This window comes from Hemiscyllium ocellatum, chromosome X (assembly GCF_020745735.1).
Source record: "Hemiscyllium ocellatum isolate sHemOce1 chromosome X, sHemOce1.pat.X.cur, whole genome shotgun sequence".
NCBI classification, from domain to species: domain Eukaryota; kingdom Metazoa; phylum Chordata; class Chondrichthyes; order Orectolobiformes; family Hemiscylliidae; genus Hemiscyllium; species Hemiscyllium ocellatum.
In genome coordinates, this window is record NC_083453.1 from 14,732,586 (window position 1) to 14,746,353 (window position 13,768).

General features: G+C 39.9%; 1 protein-coding gene across 8 annotated transcripts in view; it reads left to right on the forward strand.

Moving 5' to 3' along the window:
• ikzf4 (IKAROS family zinc finger 4) overlaps window positions 1-13,768 on the forward strand; it is a 207,780-nt gene that overhangs the window by 86,214 nt on the left and 107,798 nt on the right. For all 8 annotated transcript variants that reach the window (XM_060820903.1, XM_060820911.1, XM_060820904.1 and 5 more), the window contains one exon: window positions 7,972-8,026. In XM_060820903.1, coding sequence (XP_060676886.1) covers window positions 7,972-8,026 — 55 coding nt within the window. The remainder of the gene's footprint in view (window positions 1-7,971; window positions 8,027-13,768) is intronic.

A 13,768-nucleotide genomic window follows, 5' to 3' on the forward strand; every position in this document is an offset into this window, starting at 1 on the left:
CATTATAGATGGATTGCAAAAGTTCTGTGTGATCAGCAGAGAAAAGACTCCTTGATCTTGTGTGCTAACAACAGCTGGGTTTGGGAGGGAGGCCATCTCTCATGAAATGCATTCTGCAGCCTTTTACAGTTTCTGGGAGATGAGCTCAGGGATGAGAATTTTTGAAACAAACTTTATTGCTGGGAATGACTTAAAGAAACATACAAGGCACTTTCCTGAGGATGATGGTCATTCAAAGTTCTACCCATTGAAAGCTGGGAGCAACTGTGGACTACTTGTTAGGAGGACTGTAATTCTGTGGCGAATGTAATTGGTGATGAGAATGAAAGGAGAATGTTCCTTTCTGTAATTTGAAATATAAAGTAGCCCACGAAAAAAATGAGTCTTTAGTTCAATAGTGCTTTTGGTAATTTATTACAGGAAACCTTTTAAAGCGTGTGGTTCTGAAGTATTCATCTTTCAGGAGTTAATTGGAAGTTTGAATCCGTTTTTAAACATTATCAGTCTCGACTGAAATTGTAACACTGTGTAATCTCCAATAATTCTAATTATCCCCTACATTGTGGTGGTTGGAACCACAACTGTAAACAATTCAACTTGTCCTTTTTCATATACTGCAAAACAATTATCTAGAGCTTAAGGGAGTCTGGCTAATCATGAAAGTCGTTTCCATGAATTGTATATGATAGTTTGATTATATCTTTTAGGTTTTTAAAAATGTAATGTTGTTCAAAGTAATTCATTTATGTAGACTTTTTTGAGTCCAGTGTTTTTCTACTAATTGATGTGGAATGCCAGACTGTAAAGTAGTTTAGATTAGATTAGATTAGATTACTTAACTGTGTCAAAATAGGCCCTTTGGCCCAACAAGTCCACACCGACCCTCCTCAGAGCAACCCACCCAGACCCATTCCCTTACATTTACCCCTTCACCTAACACTATGGGCAATTTAACGTGGCCAGTTCACCTAACCTGCACATCTTTGGACTGTGGGAGGAAACCGGAGCATCTGGAGGAAACCCACGCAGATACAGGGAGAATGTGCAAACTCCACACAGACAGTTGCCCAGGGCTAGTTCTAATGGTGACTCAACAAGTTTGCTTTAAATTAACTATTTGTTTTAAAAATAGGGAATTGAACAAAGCAAAATTGCAAGTTGTCTAGTATCACTTCCATTTGATTATGTAATTCTTCATGTGAAAGATTCTATTTATTTGAGTTGGGAGGACAATAAGAGGGACATTTAGTTCAGTTGATTAGATGGTTAGCAAATGATTCGGGTTAACACCAATAGCAGGCTCAGCTGAGGTAGACTTGGGACCTACTTCATTGTCCTAAACCTGTGTGGAAGACAATGGAAAGCCACCACTCTCAAAACTAAGAATAATAAAATTCAGATGCATGTCAAACCATTAGCCAAGCACTTGTCTTTGGGCAGCACATGTCTGAAGAAACTCCTGTTCACTTATCAAGTATACAAACATGGAAATAGGAACAGAAGCAGACCATGCACGGTGGCACAGTGGTTAGCACTGCTGCCTCACAGCACCAGAGACCCAGGTTCAATTCCCGCCTCAGGCGACTCTGTGTGGAGTTTGCACATTCTCCCCGTGTTTGTGTAGGTTTCCTTCAGGTGCTCCAGTTTCTTCCCACAATCCAAAAATGTGCAGGTGAGGTGAATTGGCCATGCTAAATTACCTGTAGTATTAGGTGAAGGGGTAAATGTAGGGAAATGGGTCGGTGTAGACTTGTTGGGCCAAAGGGCCTGTTTCCACACTGCAAGTAATCTAATCTAATCATGCAGCTCTTGAACCTGCTTCACCATTTGGTAACATTACGGCTGATCTGCACGTATTTCAAAATTTAATTTTCCATCTCTCTCTAACTCTAGAGTTTCCTTGCTGGACAAGATTTAGCTATTTCTGTTTTTAAAATATTCAGTAACCTCATCTCCACTGCCTTCTGAGATAGAGTTCCAAAGTTTCTCAACTCAGAGAAAAGAATATCTCCAAGTCTTTGTTCGAAAGCGGTGACCACTAATTTTAAAGCAGTCACCCCAAGCTCGAGACTCCCCCAGAAGAGTATGCATCCTTTCCTTGCCTACCTTGTCAAAACCATTCACGGTGTTATACACTTAAATCAAGTCACTACTAACTCTACTCTGCTCCTATGGAAACAAGCCCAGCATGTCCAACCTATCCTCCTGAGCTAAACCTAGGTATCTCCAGGTATCAAACTAGTAAACTGCTCTGAATAGCCTCCCAAGGCTTTCATCCTTCCTAAAATAAGAAGACCATAACTGCACATATATTAAAGATATGGTCTCACCAATGCTCTGCATAGCTGAAGCATGACATCCTTACTTTTTTGTATTCAACTCCTCTTCTAATAAAGAATTATATCCCATTTAGCCTTTTTTTGATTACACAATGTACCTGCATACTAGCCTGTTATGACTTCAGAAGCCGAACACCTAAATCCCCCACAGTTTAAAAATTCTTCAGTTTTGTTTAAGTCATACCGTGCTTTGTATTCTTCCTGCCAAAGTGAACAACTTCACATTTTCCCACATTATTCTCCATCTGCAAAGTTTTTACCCACTCACTCAACCTATCAATATCAGCCTCCAACTTCTTTGTCATCTTCACAACATAAGTTCCTACTCAACCTGGTGTTGTCTACAAATGTATCAACCATTCCTTTGCTCCCTTCACCTAAGGCATTGATGTTAATGATAAAAGTTAAGTTTCTGAGTAAAGTGTGACTTGCAGGACTCCATTCATTCACATCCTCCCAATCAGACCCCAAGACCCATTTCTGCAGACTACTTCTTATTCAACTCGTCAAGCTTCTATCTAAGCTGATATTGCCCCCACTCTTTTTCCCTCCCAAATGAGCTTTTGTGTTCCATGTGACCTTCAATGTGGCACCTTTTTTATCAAATACCTTCTGGAAATCCAAATGGAATCAATCCTCGGGCTTGCTTTAATCCACAGTGCCTCAAAGTCTGTGAGAAGATTTGTAGCTCGGGTGCTCATTGTTGTGGTTCTGTTCACCGAGCTTGGAATTTGTGTTGCAGACGTTTCATCCCCTGTCTAGGTGACACCCTGAGTGCTTGGGAGCCTCCTGTGAAGTGCTTCTGTAATCTTTCCTCTAGCATTTGTAGTGGTTTGAATCTGCCACTTCCGGTTGTCAGTTCCAGCTGTCTGCTGCAGTGGTCAGTATATTGGGTCCAGGTCGATGTGCTTATTGATTGAATCTGTTGATGAGTGCCATGCCTCTAGGAATTCCCTGGCTGTTCTCTGTTTGTCTTGTCCTGTAATAGTAGTGTTGTCCCAGTCGAATTCATGTTGCTTGTCATCTGCGTGTGTGGCTGCTCAGGATAGTTGGTCGTGTCGTTTCGTGGCTAGTTGGTGTTCATGGATGCAGATTGTTAGCTGTCTTCCTGTTTGTCCTACGTAGTGTTTTGTGCAGTCCTTGCATGGGATTTTGTACACTGCATTGGTTTTGCTCATGCTGGAAATTGGGTCCTTCCTTCTGGTGAGTTGTTTTCGGAGTGTGGCTGTTGGCTTGTGTGCTGAGTCCTAGTCGTTGCGGTAGTCTGGCTGTCAGTTTGGAAATGCTCTTGACGTATGGTAGTGTTGCTAATTCCAAGAACTCCAATAATTTGGCAAAACATGATTTTGTTTTGAAACCACTCCTCTTCACAAACTCAGTTTTTCCTAGCATGTAGCTATAATCTCTTTATTTCAGTGATTATTAATACAAGCATTCCAATTGCTTCATAAAAGTGAGTAAAGACCAGACAGTATTCAAATAGTTTGGAAAGTTGATAGAATTTAAGGAGGCTGATAAAGGCGAGAGAAACTTAACAATAAAGCAAAGAGATTAAGATCAGGATGCCATCATGTGAGATATGTCACGGACTGATGTGGTGATTGAGGCACAGAATTTCAGAGTGGAAAGATTGTAAAGAATGAATTGAAGAAAGCTGTGCAAGTGCACTGTGCTGAGGTGATGGTGATTTTTAAATGAGAAACCAGTGGAAGTTTTGAGGCATTCAATCATTGTTGCATAGGGTAGGACAGGATGCAAGCAACAGCGTTTTGGCAGATATGGAGTCTTTGGTGAAGAGCCTAGGAGACTGGTAAAGAGGACATTGGAGTAACGGTGTTGAGATAATGAAAATTTGGTTAAGGATTGCAGTATTTTGGTGAGCTGTGTGACAGGTGAATGCATATGGTCTTGGTAATGGTTAGGAGATGAGATTTGAACCTTGTATTTATTGTGACAAACATTTTTCATTTCATGTTAGTCATTTTCAATTAAACTTCTGTTTTATTTTTCTGAGAATTACTGGTTTATCCTGCAAAATCAGGACTTGGCCATGCAAAGCTAATGGCTACTGATGAGTTTTGCGCTGTCTTGATATTTTAATTGCACAAAATTTGTGATCATGTTTGTCACAAAGTTTACAATATTTCCATTGAAAGACATACTTTTATCCTTCCAATCAATAGTATTTTTGCACATAATTTCTTCACATAGTCTTTAAGTTCTTTTTAGCATTTCACCCTATTTGTAAATGGAGGCAAGCCACTATTCAAAATGGGGAGGAGGGGGGGGTGTGGTGGTGAAGAGTGGTGGGGAGAAAAAAGGGAATGATTCTTCTTTTTGGTAAGAAGCGCTGTGTCAGTGCCTTGGTAGTGGCATTTGCAGATCGCTTCTGAAGTACATTACACACTTAGAACATAGAACAATACAGCACAGAACAGGCCCTTCGGCCCACGATGTTGTGCCGAACATTTATCCTAGATTAAGCACCTATCCATGTACCTATCCAATTTCCGTTTAAAGGTCACCAATGATTCTGACTCTGCCACTCCCACAGGCAGCGCATTCCATGCCCCCACCACTCTCTGGGTGAAGAACCTACCCCTGACATTCCCCCCCCCCCCAATACCTTCCTCTTTTCACCTTAAATTTATGTCCCCTTGTAACACTCTGTTGTACCCGGGGAAAAAGTCTCTGACTGTCTACTCTATCTATTCCCCTGATCATCTTATAAACCTCTATCAAGTCACCCCTCATCCTTTGTAGTTCCAATGAGAAAGGCCTAGCACTCTCAACCTATCCTTGTACGACCTATTCTCCATTCCAGGCAACATCCTGGTAAATCTCCTCTGTACCCTCTCCGAAGCTTCCACATCTTTCCTAAAGTGAGGCGACCAGAACTGCCCACAGCACTCCAAATGTGGCCTTACCAAGGTTCTGTACAGCTGCAACATCACCTCGCGACTCTTGAATTCAATCCCTCTGCTAATGAACGCCAATACACCATAGGCCTTCTTACAAGTTCTATCCACCTGAGTGGCAACTTTCAAAGAGCTATGAACATAGACCCCAAGATCCCTCTGCTCCTCCATCTAACTAAGAACCCTACCGTGAACCCTGTATTCCGCATTCTTATTTGCCCTTCCAAAATGGACAACCTCACACTTGACAGGGTTGAACTCCATCTGCCACTCCTCAGCCCAGCTCTGTATCATATCTAATACTTCTCTCATGTAAGGGCCTGGTGATATTGTGTGATGCTCATGGCCCTAAGAAACAAATTGGAGGACATTTTTTAATAACTAGCACTTGTATTTCTAAATTTTTCTTTGCCCTTTTGAATATTGCTGATTTTTTTTTTAAATAGCTAAAGCATTTCCAATTTATCGGAGAGCCATATCTTTTATACCAAAGTGCATGCTTTTGTTGTGCCTAGTAATTTCTAACTTGAAAAGCTGTATAGCAAGTGAGTCAGAGAGCAGCCATTGATTACGTCAAAATCTGCTTTGCCATTCAACTGTTATTGTAGTCCATTTCCTTCATTGCAAAGTCACTTGTTGCATTTGAAGCAACTATATAGTGCATAGCAAGAAAGTCTAAATATCTCCATTGTACCACACCGGCAAGGAGACAGTGCACACGATGTCGAGTCCTAGTATTCACCCTGTAAGTACAGAATCTTTCGATGACCGGTTTTAAATTCTTGGGGAAAAATGTTCTGCTCAGTATACTGTTTTCTGAAAGGTTGACATCTCTGACCTTCTAATCAGAGCTTCTACATATTCCATAATTTGATCAAAGTAATTTACTTCGGGTTATTTAGCGATACGTCAAAGTTGGTTTTACATATTCTACCAAACAAAACATGATTTTCCCCCAGAATTTTAGTTGAGCAATTATTAATTTGAATTATAATTGTCAGGTAATTCCAACACTATCAAGAGAATTGCTCAGTGTTGTTTCAACTAAATTATTGGTTACTATTCACTTCCTTACTGTCACCACGGTTTCCATTTTAAAAACTGAAACTCTTGTTTATTCACATCAGGTATCTTTTTTAAAAATACTTCATCACTAGTTGAGTTATTTCTCTAATTTTTCCATTGCTTCCAATGAATTAAATACTTTAATTTTAGGGCATAAAAACACCATGAGTGAAAAAGAAAGGTCTGGAAACTTGTGCTCTCTGGGCTATGTGCTCAACTTATCGACTGAGGTACTTCATGCTCATTTTATACATCTGGGATCTGCATCTGAATTCAAATGTTATATCAGATTTAAATTTCATTGTTAAATAGCCAAACCTTGACTGATTTTTGTTTTGATAAATAGTTTACTTTTGTTTGTAATTCTTAATTTGTTCTTGTTGTATCCACGCAAAACTAAATCTAACCCACGCAGGGTCTGCTTGTTGGGTGCTATAAATTTTATATTTTAATCCTTGATCACTTGATGATTGCATAGCTTTGAGCATGAATGCATTTTGGGCATTTGTCACGACAGTTGCTTAAAATAACAATATCATTATGCCTTTCTGCCAGTGCTGTACTGGCATTGATGTCCAATCCATAGTTGCTTGTAGCCCTGTGTTACTTGTTATATAATCCTTAATTTTCTATAATAGGTGTTGTTTAGTTGATAGGACCCTCGCCTCTTGAGTCAGAAGGTAGTTGGTTCATATTTTCCTCCAGAGATTCCTTCCTGCCATAATGATGGGTGTACCTACACAACAGAGACTGCAGCATTTTATTTTAAAATGGCAAAATAAGATTCAAAGTGGTTGCGTCTGAAGTGAGGAAGTAATTGATTTTGTTTGAGGACAGCTAGCTTTTAAATGTACTAAAGCTGCAGAATATTTTCATTTTAGATGACCATATTTTAACTGTGTGTCTGTAGTTTTATTTTTAATTCATTCATGGGTTGTATGTGTCACTGGCTGGTCTAGTATTTTGTTACCCATCCCTAGTTACCCTTGAGAATATGATGGTGAGTTAAAGTACAATGTTCCTGGTATTTGCATAAAATGTTTGTGTTGTAGAGGCTTTGAATAGCTGTACACCCTTACTTATACAAGGTATGTGCAAATAATTACATTCGCTAGAGGAATGCTTGTTCCTTTTTGTCAGCTGGGTGTTTTTTTCCAACTCCTTTCTTGTATTCAGAGTTTCCATCAGCATGAGATCAATGAATCAACGCATGTGTCTCTTCTCTAAGGTATATGGATTAGCATAGCCATTGCTCAACAATTAGAGAATACTTGGGATGTCCTTAAATTCTCATGTTGACTCAAAGTGAAAAAGTATGCTGCTGGACTTGTGGATCAAGGTCATTTGCCCAAATTTATTTGTGAATCAAATTGCAACACTGATTTTGCTGCACTTTGGATGCTGCCTGAACTGCTGTGCTCTTCCAGCACCACTAATCCAGAATCTGGTTTCCAGCATCTGCAGTCATTGTTTTTATCCAATAAACTACAATAGCCAGGGGTTCAGCATTATCAATCTTTCTGTAACTTGTTATGGGGTGAGGTTGCCAGATTATGCAGTTAATGTAAGTGATCTCTCATACATGAAAGTTTGAGACCCCATTGATGTAGGGAATAGATGTATAACATTTGTTCTTTTTATACTTCTAGCACAGCACTTTGAAAATGGATATAGAAGACTGCAATGGTCGTGGTTACATTTCAGGTAAGGGAAGAGTGTATTTTTGGCATAGAATAATAGAATGGTTGCAACACAGAACGAAACCATTCAATCCATTTTGTTTGTGCTAGCTCTCAATTCCTTTTTGAGCCTCCTGCCAAATGGGACAGTCCAGATCCTGTCCGCTTGCTGTGTAATTTAAAAAACAATGCTGTTCCACGCGTTGTTACAACATTTTTTTTTCAGCCACCTTAAATTGGAGTCCTCTGATTCTTGATCCTCTAGCCAATAGGAACAGTTTCTCCCTATCTGCTCTTTCCAGATCCCTCATGGTTTTGAATGCCTCTGTCAAATTTATTTTTTAGTTTTCTCAAAAACAGCCCCAAGCTTTCCCATTCAGTCAGAGATAAAGTTCTGCTCCCTGAAACCATTCCCCTGAATGTTTTCTGCACCCCTTTCCAATGCTAGTGTTTTTTGACAATGCTTAGCGTAATAGTTTCATGTATTTGTGCCGATCCTTAGATAAGGCAACATCTTGCTCAGCTCCACGTTCCACCCTCAAGCTAGCATTCACTGTCAAGACTTTTGCATGAACAAGGCCATTTGGTGAAAGATTGCATCCTGTGAAATTGTATTCAGATTAAAGAATCATCTTTGTTATCAGGATTAAGAGGGCAGTAAATTTTTTTCCTAGCATTTTGAAATTAAGAATTATCATGTGTTCATGACCATTCTTTTCTTGAGACAAGATTTCATTATCACAATTTTAAAGCATAATTTAAAAACAAGTCAGCAAAGGAACCTTCGAGTCGTTTTCTTATAAACAGCTTGCCTCTTAGTGTATTACAAAGAAGTTCTCAGCTTTCATGAAAATGTTAAATTTTCTCATTCCCCAACAGTTCTATTCTATAGACCAGAAAGACTCTAAGTTGTGTGATCCTTTATACTGTGATAACTGATCTCTGGCGCTACACTCTAATTGTACCACTGGGCTAAAGAGGAGGAAGTTGTACAAGGCTTTTGCTCTTAATTTGCACATGGTCCCTACCGTAGGAGGATGCAGGTGGATATTGCGATACAGCCAGTTGTGATGTCGTTCTCGCCTAAATAACTTGCTAATACCTCATATCGAGTGTATGAATAAAAAGTGCATGGACAAAACTATTGACTGTGCGTCACTTCAGAGGAGCTGCATTCTGCTTGGTGTTGATGTCTTTGGGAATTAGAAGGAAGTGACAGTAATGGGGGTGGGGGGAGGATGTAAAATTTCACAGTGACTGCCCACTGATTTTGACTATGTTCTCAAATTCTAAAGAAGGGTCACTGACCCGAATCTTTCTCTACACAGATACTGCTAGACTTGCTGAGATTTTCCAGCAATTTCTGATTTTGTTCCCAAATTTCTGCTGGTGATCCTCTATTGTAGTGGTGAGGAAAGCCAAGGAAGTCATTGCATGTTGATTATCTCCCAAACTGACTTTTTTTCTTATGAAACAAACCTATGCCTAAGTACTGCTTGATGCATTATTTGGGCTGTGATATTAACCATTTGACTTGCATGCACGCATTAATGTAGGGCTTTCCAAATTGTAGGTAATGAACCCTGAGGCAACAGTGGCTGCTGTGGAGCTGAGTTGAGTGCAACAGTTTTTGCATTTGTAAAATTGTAGGCATGACCAAATTGACCTTGTTTTGTTAGAGCCCTGTTCAATAGAACTCGAACAGGTAGGCATTCCTTTTTTTTTTAAAACACCCACCCGATTCTCTCCTTGTCTCATTCCCTATCCATTAAAAGGAAGCTTTCAAAAATATTTCCTTCCCTTCAAATGTCTGTCTTTCATTTTGTAACTTAAACGATAGACACTCCATTACATATTCAGTTGCACAAACGCCAAACTATAAATACTTTACATTTAAGTACCAGACATTTCCCATCACAATCTCTTATTGATGTTCTTGGGAAATGGTATCATATTGAAAACAGTATCACATTGAGATCAACAGCAGATTGTGCTTTGTCCTTGCACTTTCATTTTCAACAGTAGAATCTTATTTTTTTAGAAATTTCAATTAGAAGCTAAGTAGTTATTGTTTGGCACAACAATTTTCTTTTTCTCATTTGTCAGTGTTAGCCAACTAATTCTAGCCTCACCCATGACACAGGCAGTCTTACTTTGAGAAAATGTTTTTTTTAATGTGAAACACAAGCTTGGTGATTGGGTGGATGCAAAAGATCCCATGACACCATTTCATAGAAGAACAAGGGAGTTCTCCCTGGTATCCTGACCAATATTTATCTCTCGATCAGCCTCCCAAAAAGATAATTGTCTGGTCTTTACCACATTGCTGTTTCTTGGAGCTTGCTAACATTTTCTACATTAAGACAGTGACTCCACTTCAGAAGTTTTAATGGCTGTAAAACTCTTTTGAGTAGTCTGGTCAAGAGAAATGCTATGTAAACACTTCCTTTTTCAAAGCAAATAACTTTCATGTACAGTAACACATCTTTCTTTCCCAATTTCTTATCATTGTGAGAGCCAATAATTAAATGGCTCCTTGGAAATTTCTGATATCTCTTTTTACTCATTCATGTGTTTAAAACGGACTTCCTTCTTTCAGAGTCAAACAGCTGACTTTTTTATATGTATATTCTAGGGAAATAATTAGTTTCCCTTATTTCGAATATCTAACTATAATGTTTAAAAATAATATCTGTTGCATAATGTTACAAAATTCAGTTTGTAAGTTTGAATAATTCCCTTCTCCAGTCTTTAACTGATTAAAGCTTGCAGTATCCTATCAGGATAGGCTTGGTACAGGAATATTTTCTGAAACTGTTTTTTTCAATTGCTTATGTATTGTGACTGGACAGCCAGCAAGTTAAAACTAGATAAATAAACTTCACAGAAACTTTCATCCCATTGAATCAGCACCATATTTGTCATTGGGATTGCTCGCTGATGTGGTTGGCAATGCTGAATGTTCTCTCACAAGTCCACCGTGAGTTTCTTGAAGATTTGAGCTGAAGCTGTATCTTCTTTTCAGGAACAGCAGCAACCTGCAAGAAATTTGCAATCAAGTTAGTATTAACAGTGGTACTTTCTTAAATATTGGATTTCTAGTTATTCTTTCATCAGAAACTTTAACAGAATCAAAAACTCTACTCTGAGAACATTAACAGCAAATAAGTAAAAACAGGCTTCATAAAATTTCATTTTATATTTTTAAGAATGTGGTCTTGAGAGTTATTTATAACCGTAGATATGATAGTCAAATTGGGAATGGCTTGCTTGTGAACTGAAAAAACAGCTTTACAACATTGTTTGAGAAATAAATACTTGGAAAATTTGACTGTTTTAATTGGCTGTTTCAGTATTTATCATGGACGAATACTACTTATTTGCAACCTTGTTCTGTGGCGACATCCTTGTTTAGGATCCAAGTTTTTTCTGCAATATTATAACTGTTCCTTCCTTGAGTGTTAAAATTATGCAGTGCAATTATGCTTTCTCCCTGTATCCTTTGAATCCCCTTGATACTCAAGAACCTTCTCTATCTCAATCTTAAATACCCTGGCTTCCACAGCCCTCTGTGGCAATGAATTCCATAAGGATGTGCCCTCGGGTCCTAGTCCCTCCTACCAATGGAAACATCTTCTCAACATCTACTCTGTTCAGGCAGGTCGATATTCTGTATGTTTCAGTTAGGTTCCCCACATCCTTCTAAACTCCATCGAGTATAGATCCACAGTACTCCTGTTAAGCTTTTCATTCCTGGGACCATTCTCGTGAACCCCCTTTGAACACGCTGCAGGGCCAATACAGATATGGGGTCCAATACAGCGCACAATACTCCAAATGTGTTCTGACCAGAGCATTATAGAGCCTCTGAAGTACGTCCCTGCTTTTATATTCAAGTCCTCTCAAAATAAATGCCATCATTGCATTTACCTTCCTAACTACTGACTCAACCTGCAAGTTTACCTTGAGAGAATCCTGGACTAGAACTCCCAAGTCACTTTGCACTTCAGACTTGTGAATTTTCTCCCCATTTGGAAAATAGTCCATGTCTCTATTCTTCATACCAAAGTGCATGACAGACAACCAAACTTCTTTGCAGGTTTGCACCTTGCCTCTGACATCATGGGCCCTTACCTTACTCAGTAGCCCCCTGTGCAGCATCTTGTCAAAGGCCTTTTTGAAGTCTAGGTAGATAACATCTGTTGATTCTCCTTGGTCTAACTTGCTCGTCGCTTCCTCAAAGAGTTCTAGCAGATTTGTCAGACATGATCTCTCCTTGATGAAATCATGCTGACTTTGCCCTATTTTGCCATGCATTTCCAAGTAATCAGAAATCTTATCCTTCACAATGGATTCTAGGATCTTGCCCACAACTGAGGTTGGATGATTAGTTTGTAATTTTCCGTGTCCTGCCTTGCTCCCTTTTTAAATAGGGGTGTCATGTTATCGATTTTCCAGTCCTCTGGGACCCTCCCTGATTCTAGCGATTCCTAAAAGATCACCATGACACTTCCACTATCTCTTCAGCTATCTCTCATAGAACTGTGGGGTGTAGTCTATCTGGTCCAGGTGATTTATCCACCTTCAGGCCATTCAGTTTTTCTAGCACCTTCTCCTTGGCGATGGCTACCATACTCACTTTTGCCCCCTCTCTCACTCTTGAATTTTTGGGATATGACTCGTGTCTTCCACTGTGAAAACTAATGTGAAGTAATTGTTCAGTTCCTCAGCCATTTTTCTTGTTCCCCACTACTGTCTCTCCACTGTCATTTTCTTTTCAGCGGCCCACTGTCCACCTTTGCCTGTCTTTTGTCCTTTATGTAACTAACGAAATTCATGAAGTCTTCTTTTATATTACTGGCTAGCTTACCCTCCTATTTAATCTTCTCCCTTATTATTTCTTTTTTAGTTGTTGACCTCTGGTCTTTGTAAGCTTCCCAATCCTCTGGTTCTACACTGCCCTTAGCTACATTATATGCTTTCTCTTTTGCTTTTATGCTATCCCTGACTTTCCTAAACAGCCGTGATTGCTTAATCCTCCTGTAAATTGCTGCTTTTTCCTCTGGAAGAATCTCTGCTGTGTCTCCTGAATTACTCCTAGAAACTCCTGCCTTTGTTGTTCCACTGTCTTTCCTGCTAGGCTCCTCTCCCAGTCAATTCTACCCAGCTCCTCCTTTATGCCTCTGTAGTGGCCTTTATTCAGCTGCAATACCATTACCTCTGATTTTGTCATTTCCCCCTCAAATTACAGAGTAAATTTGCTCATGTTATGTTTATGGCCTCCTAAGGGTTCCTTCACCTTAAGCTCCCTTATCATGTCTGTCTCATTACAGGTTCTAGAAGAACACAGCAAGCCAGGCAGCACCAGAAGAGGGAGAAGTCGATGCTTCGGGTGTAACCCTTCCTCAGGGATGGATGGATGTGGGGGGAGCTGCAGATAAAGGGGGTGGTGGGAGTGGGGTGGTGAAGTGGGAAGGTTAGTCAATAGGAGGAATGAATCCAGTTGGTGGAAGAGAGGGGGTGTGCTCGGAAGGGAGTCGGGGGATGGGAAGGGAGGTTATTTGAAATTAGAGAACTGTATTGAGTCCTCCAGGCTGTAGGCTGCTCAGGCAGAAGATGAGGTGTCGTTCTCCAATTTGTGGTTTGGTTCGTTGTGGCAATGGAGGAGGCCAAGGATGGTCATGTCGGAAAGGGAGTGGGAAGGAGAATTAAAATGACGGCGACTGGGAGACCCGGTCGGCCCCTGTGGGTCCAGCTGAGATGCTCG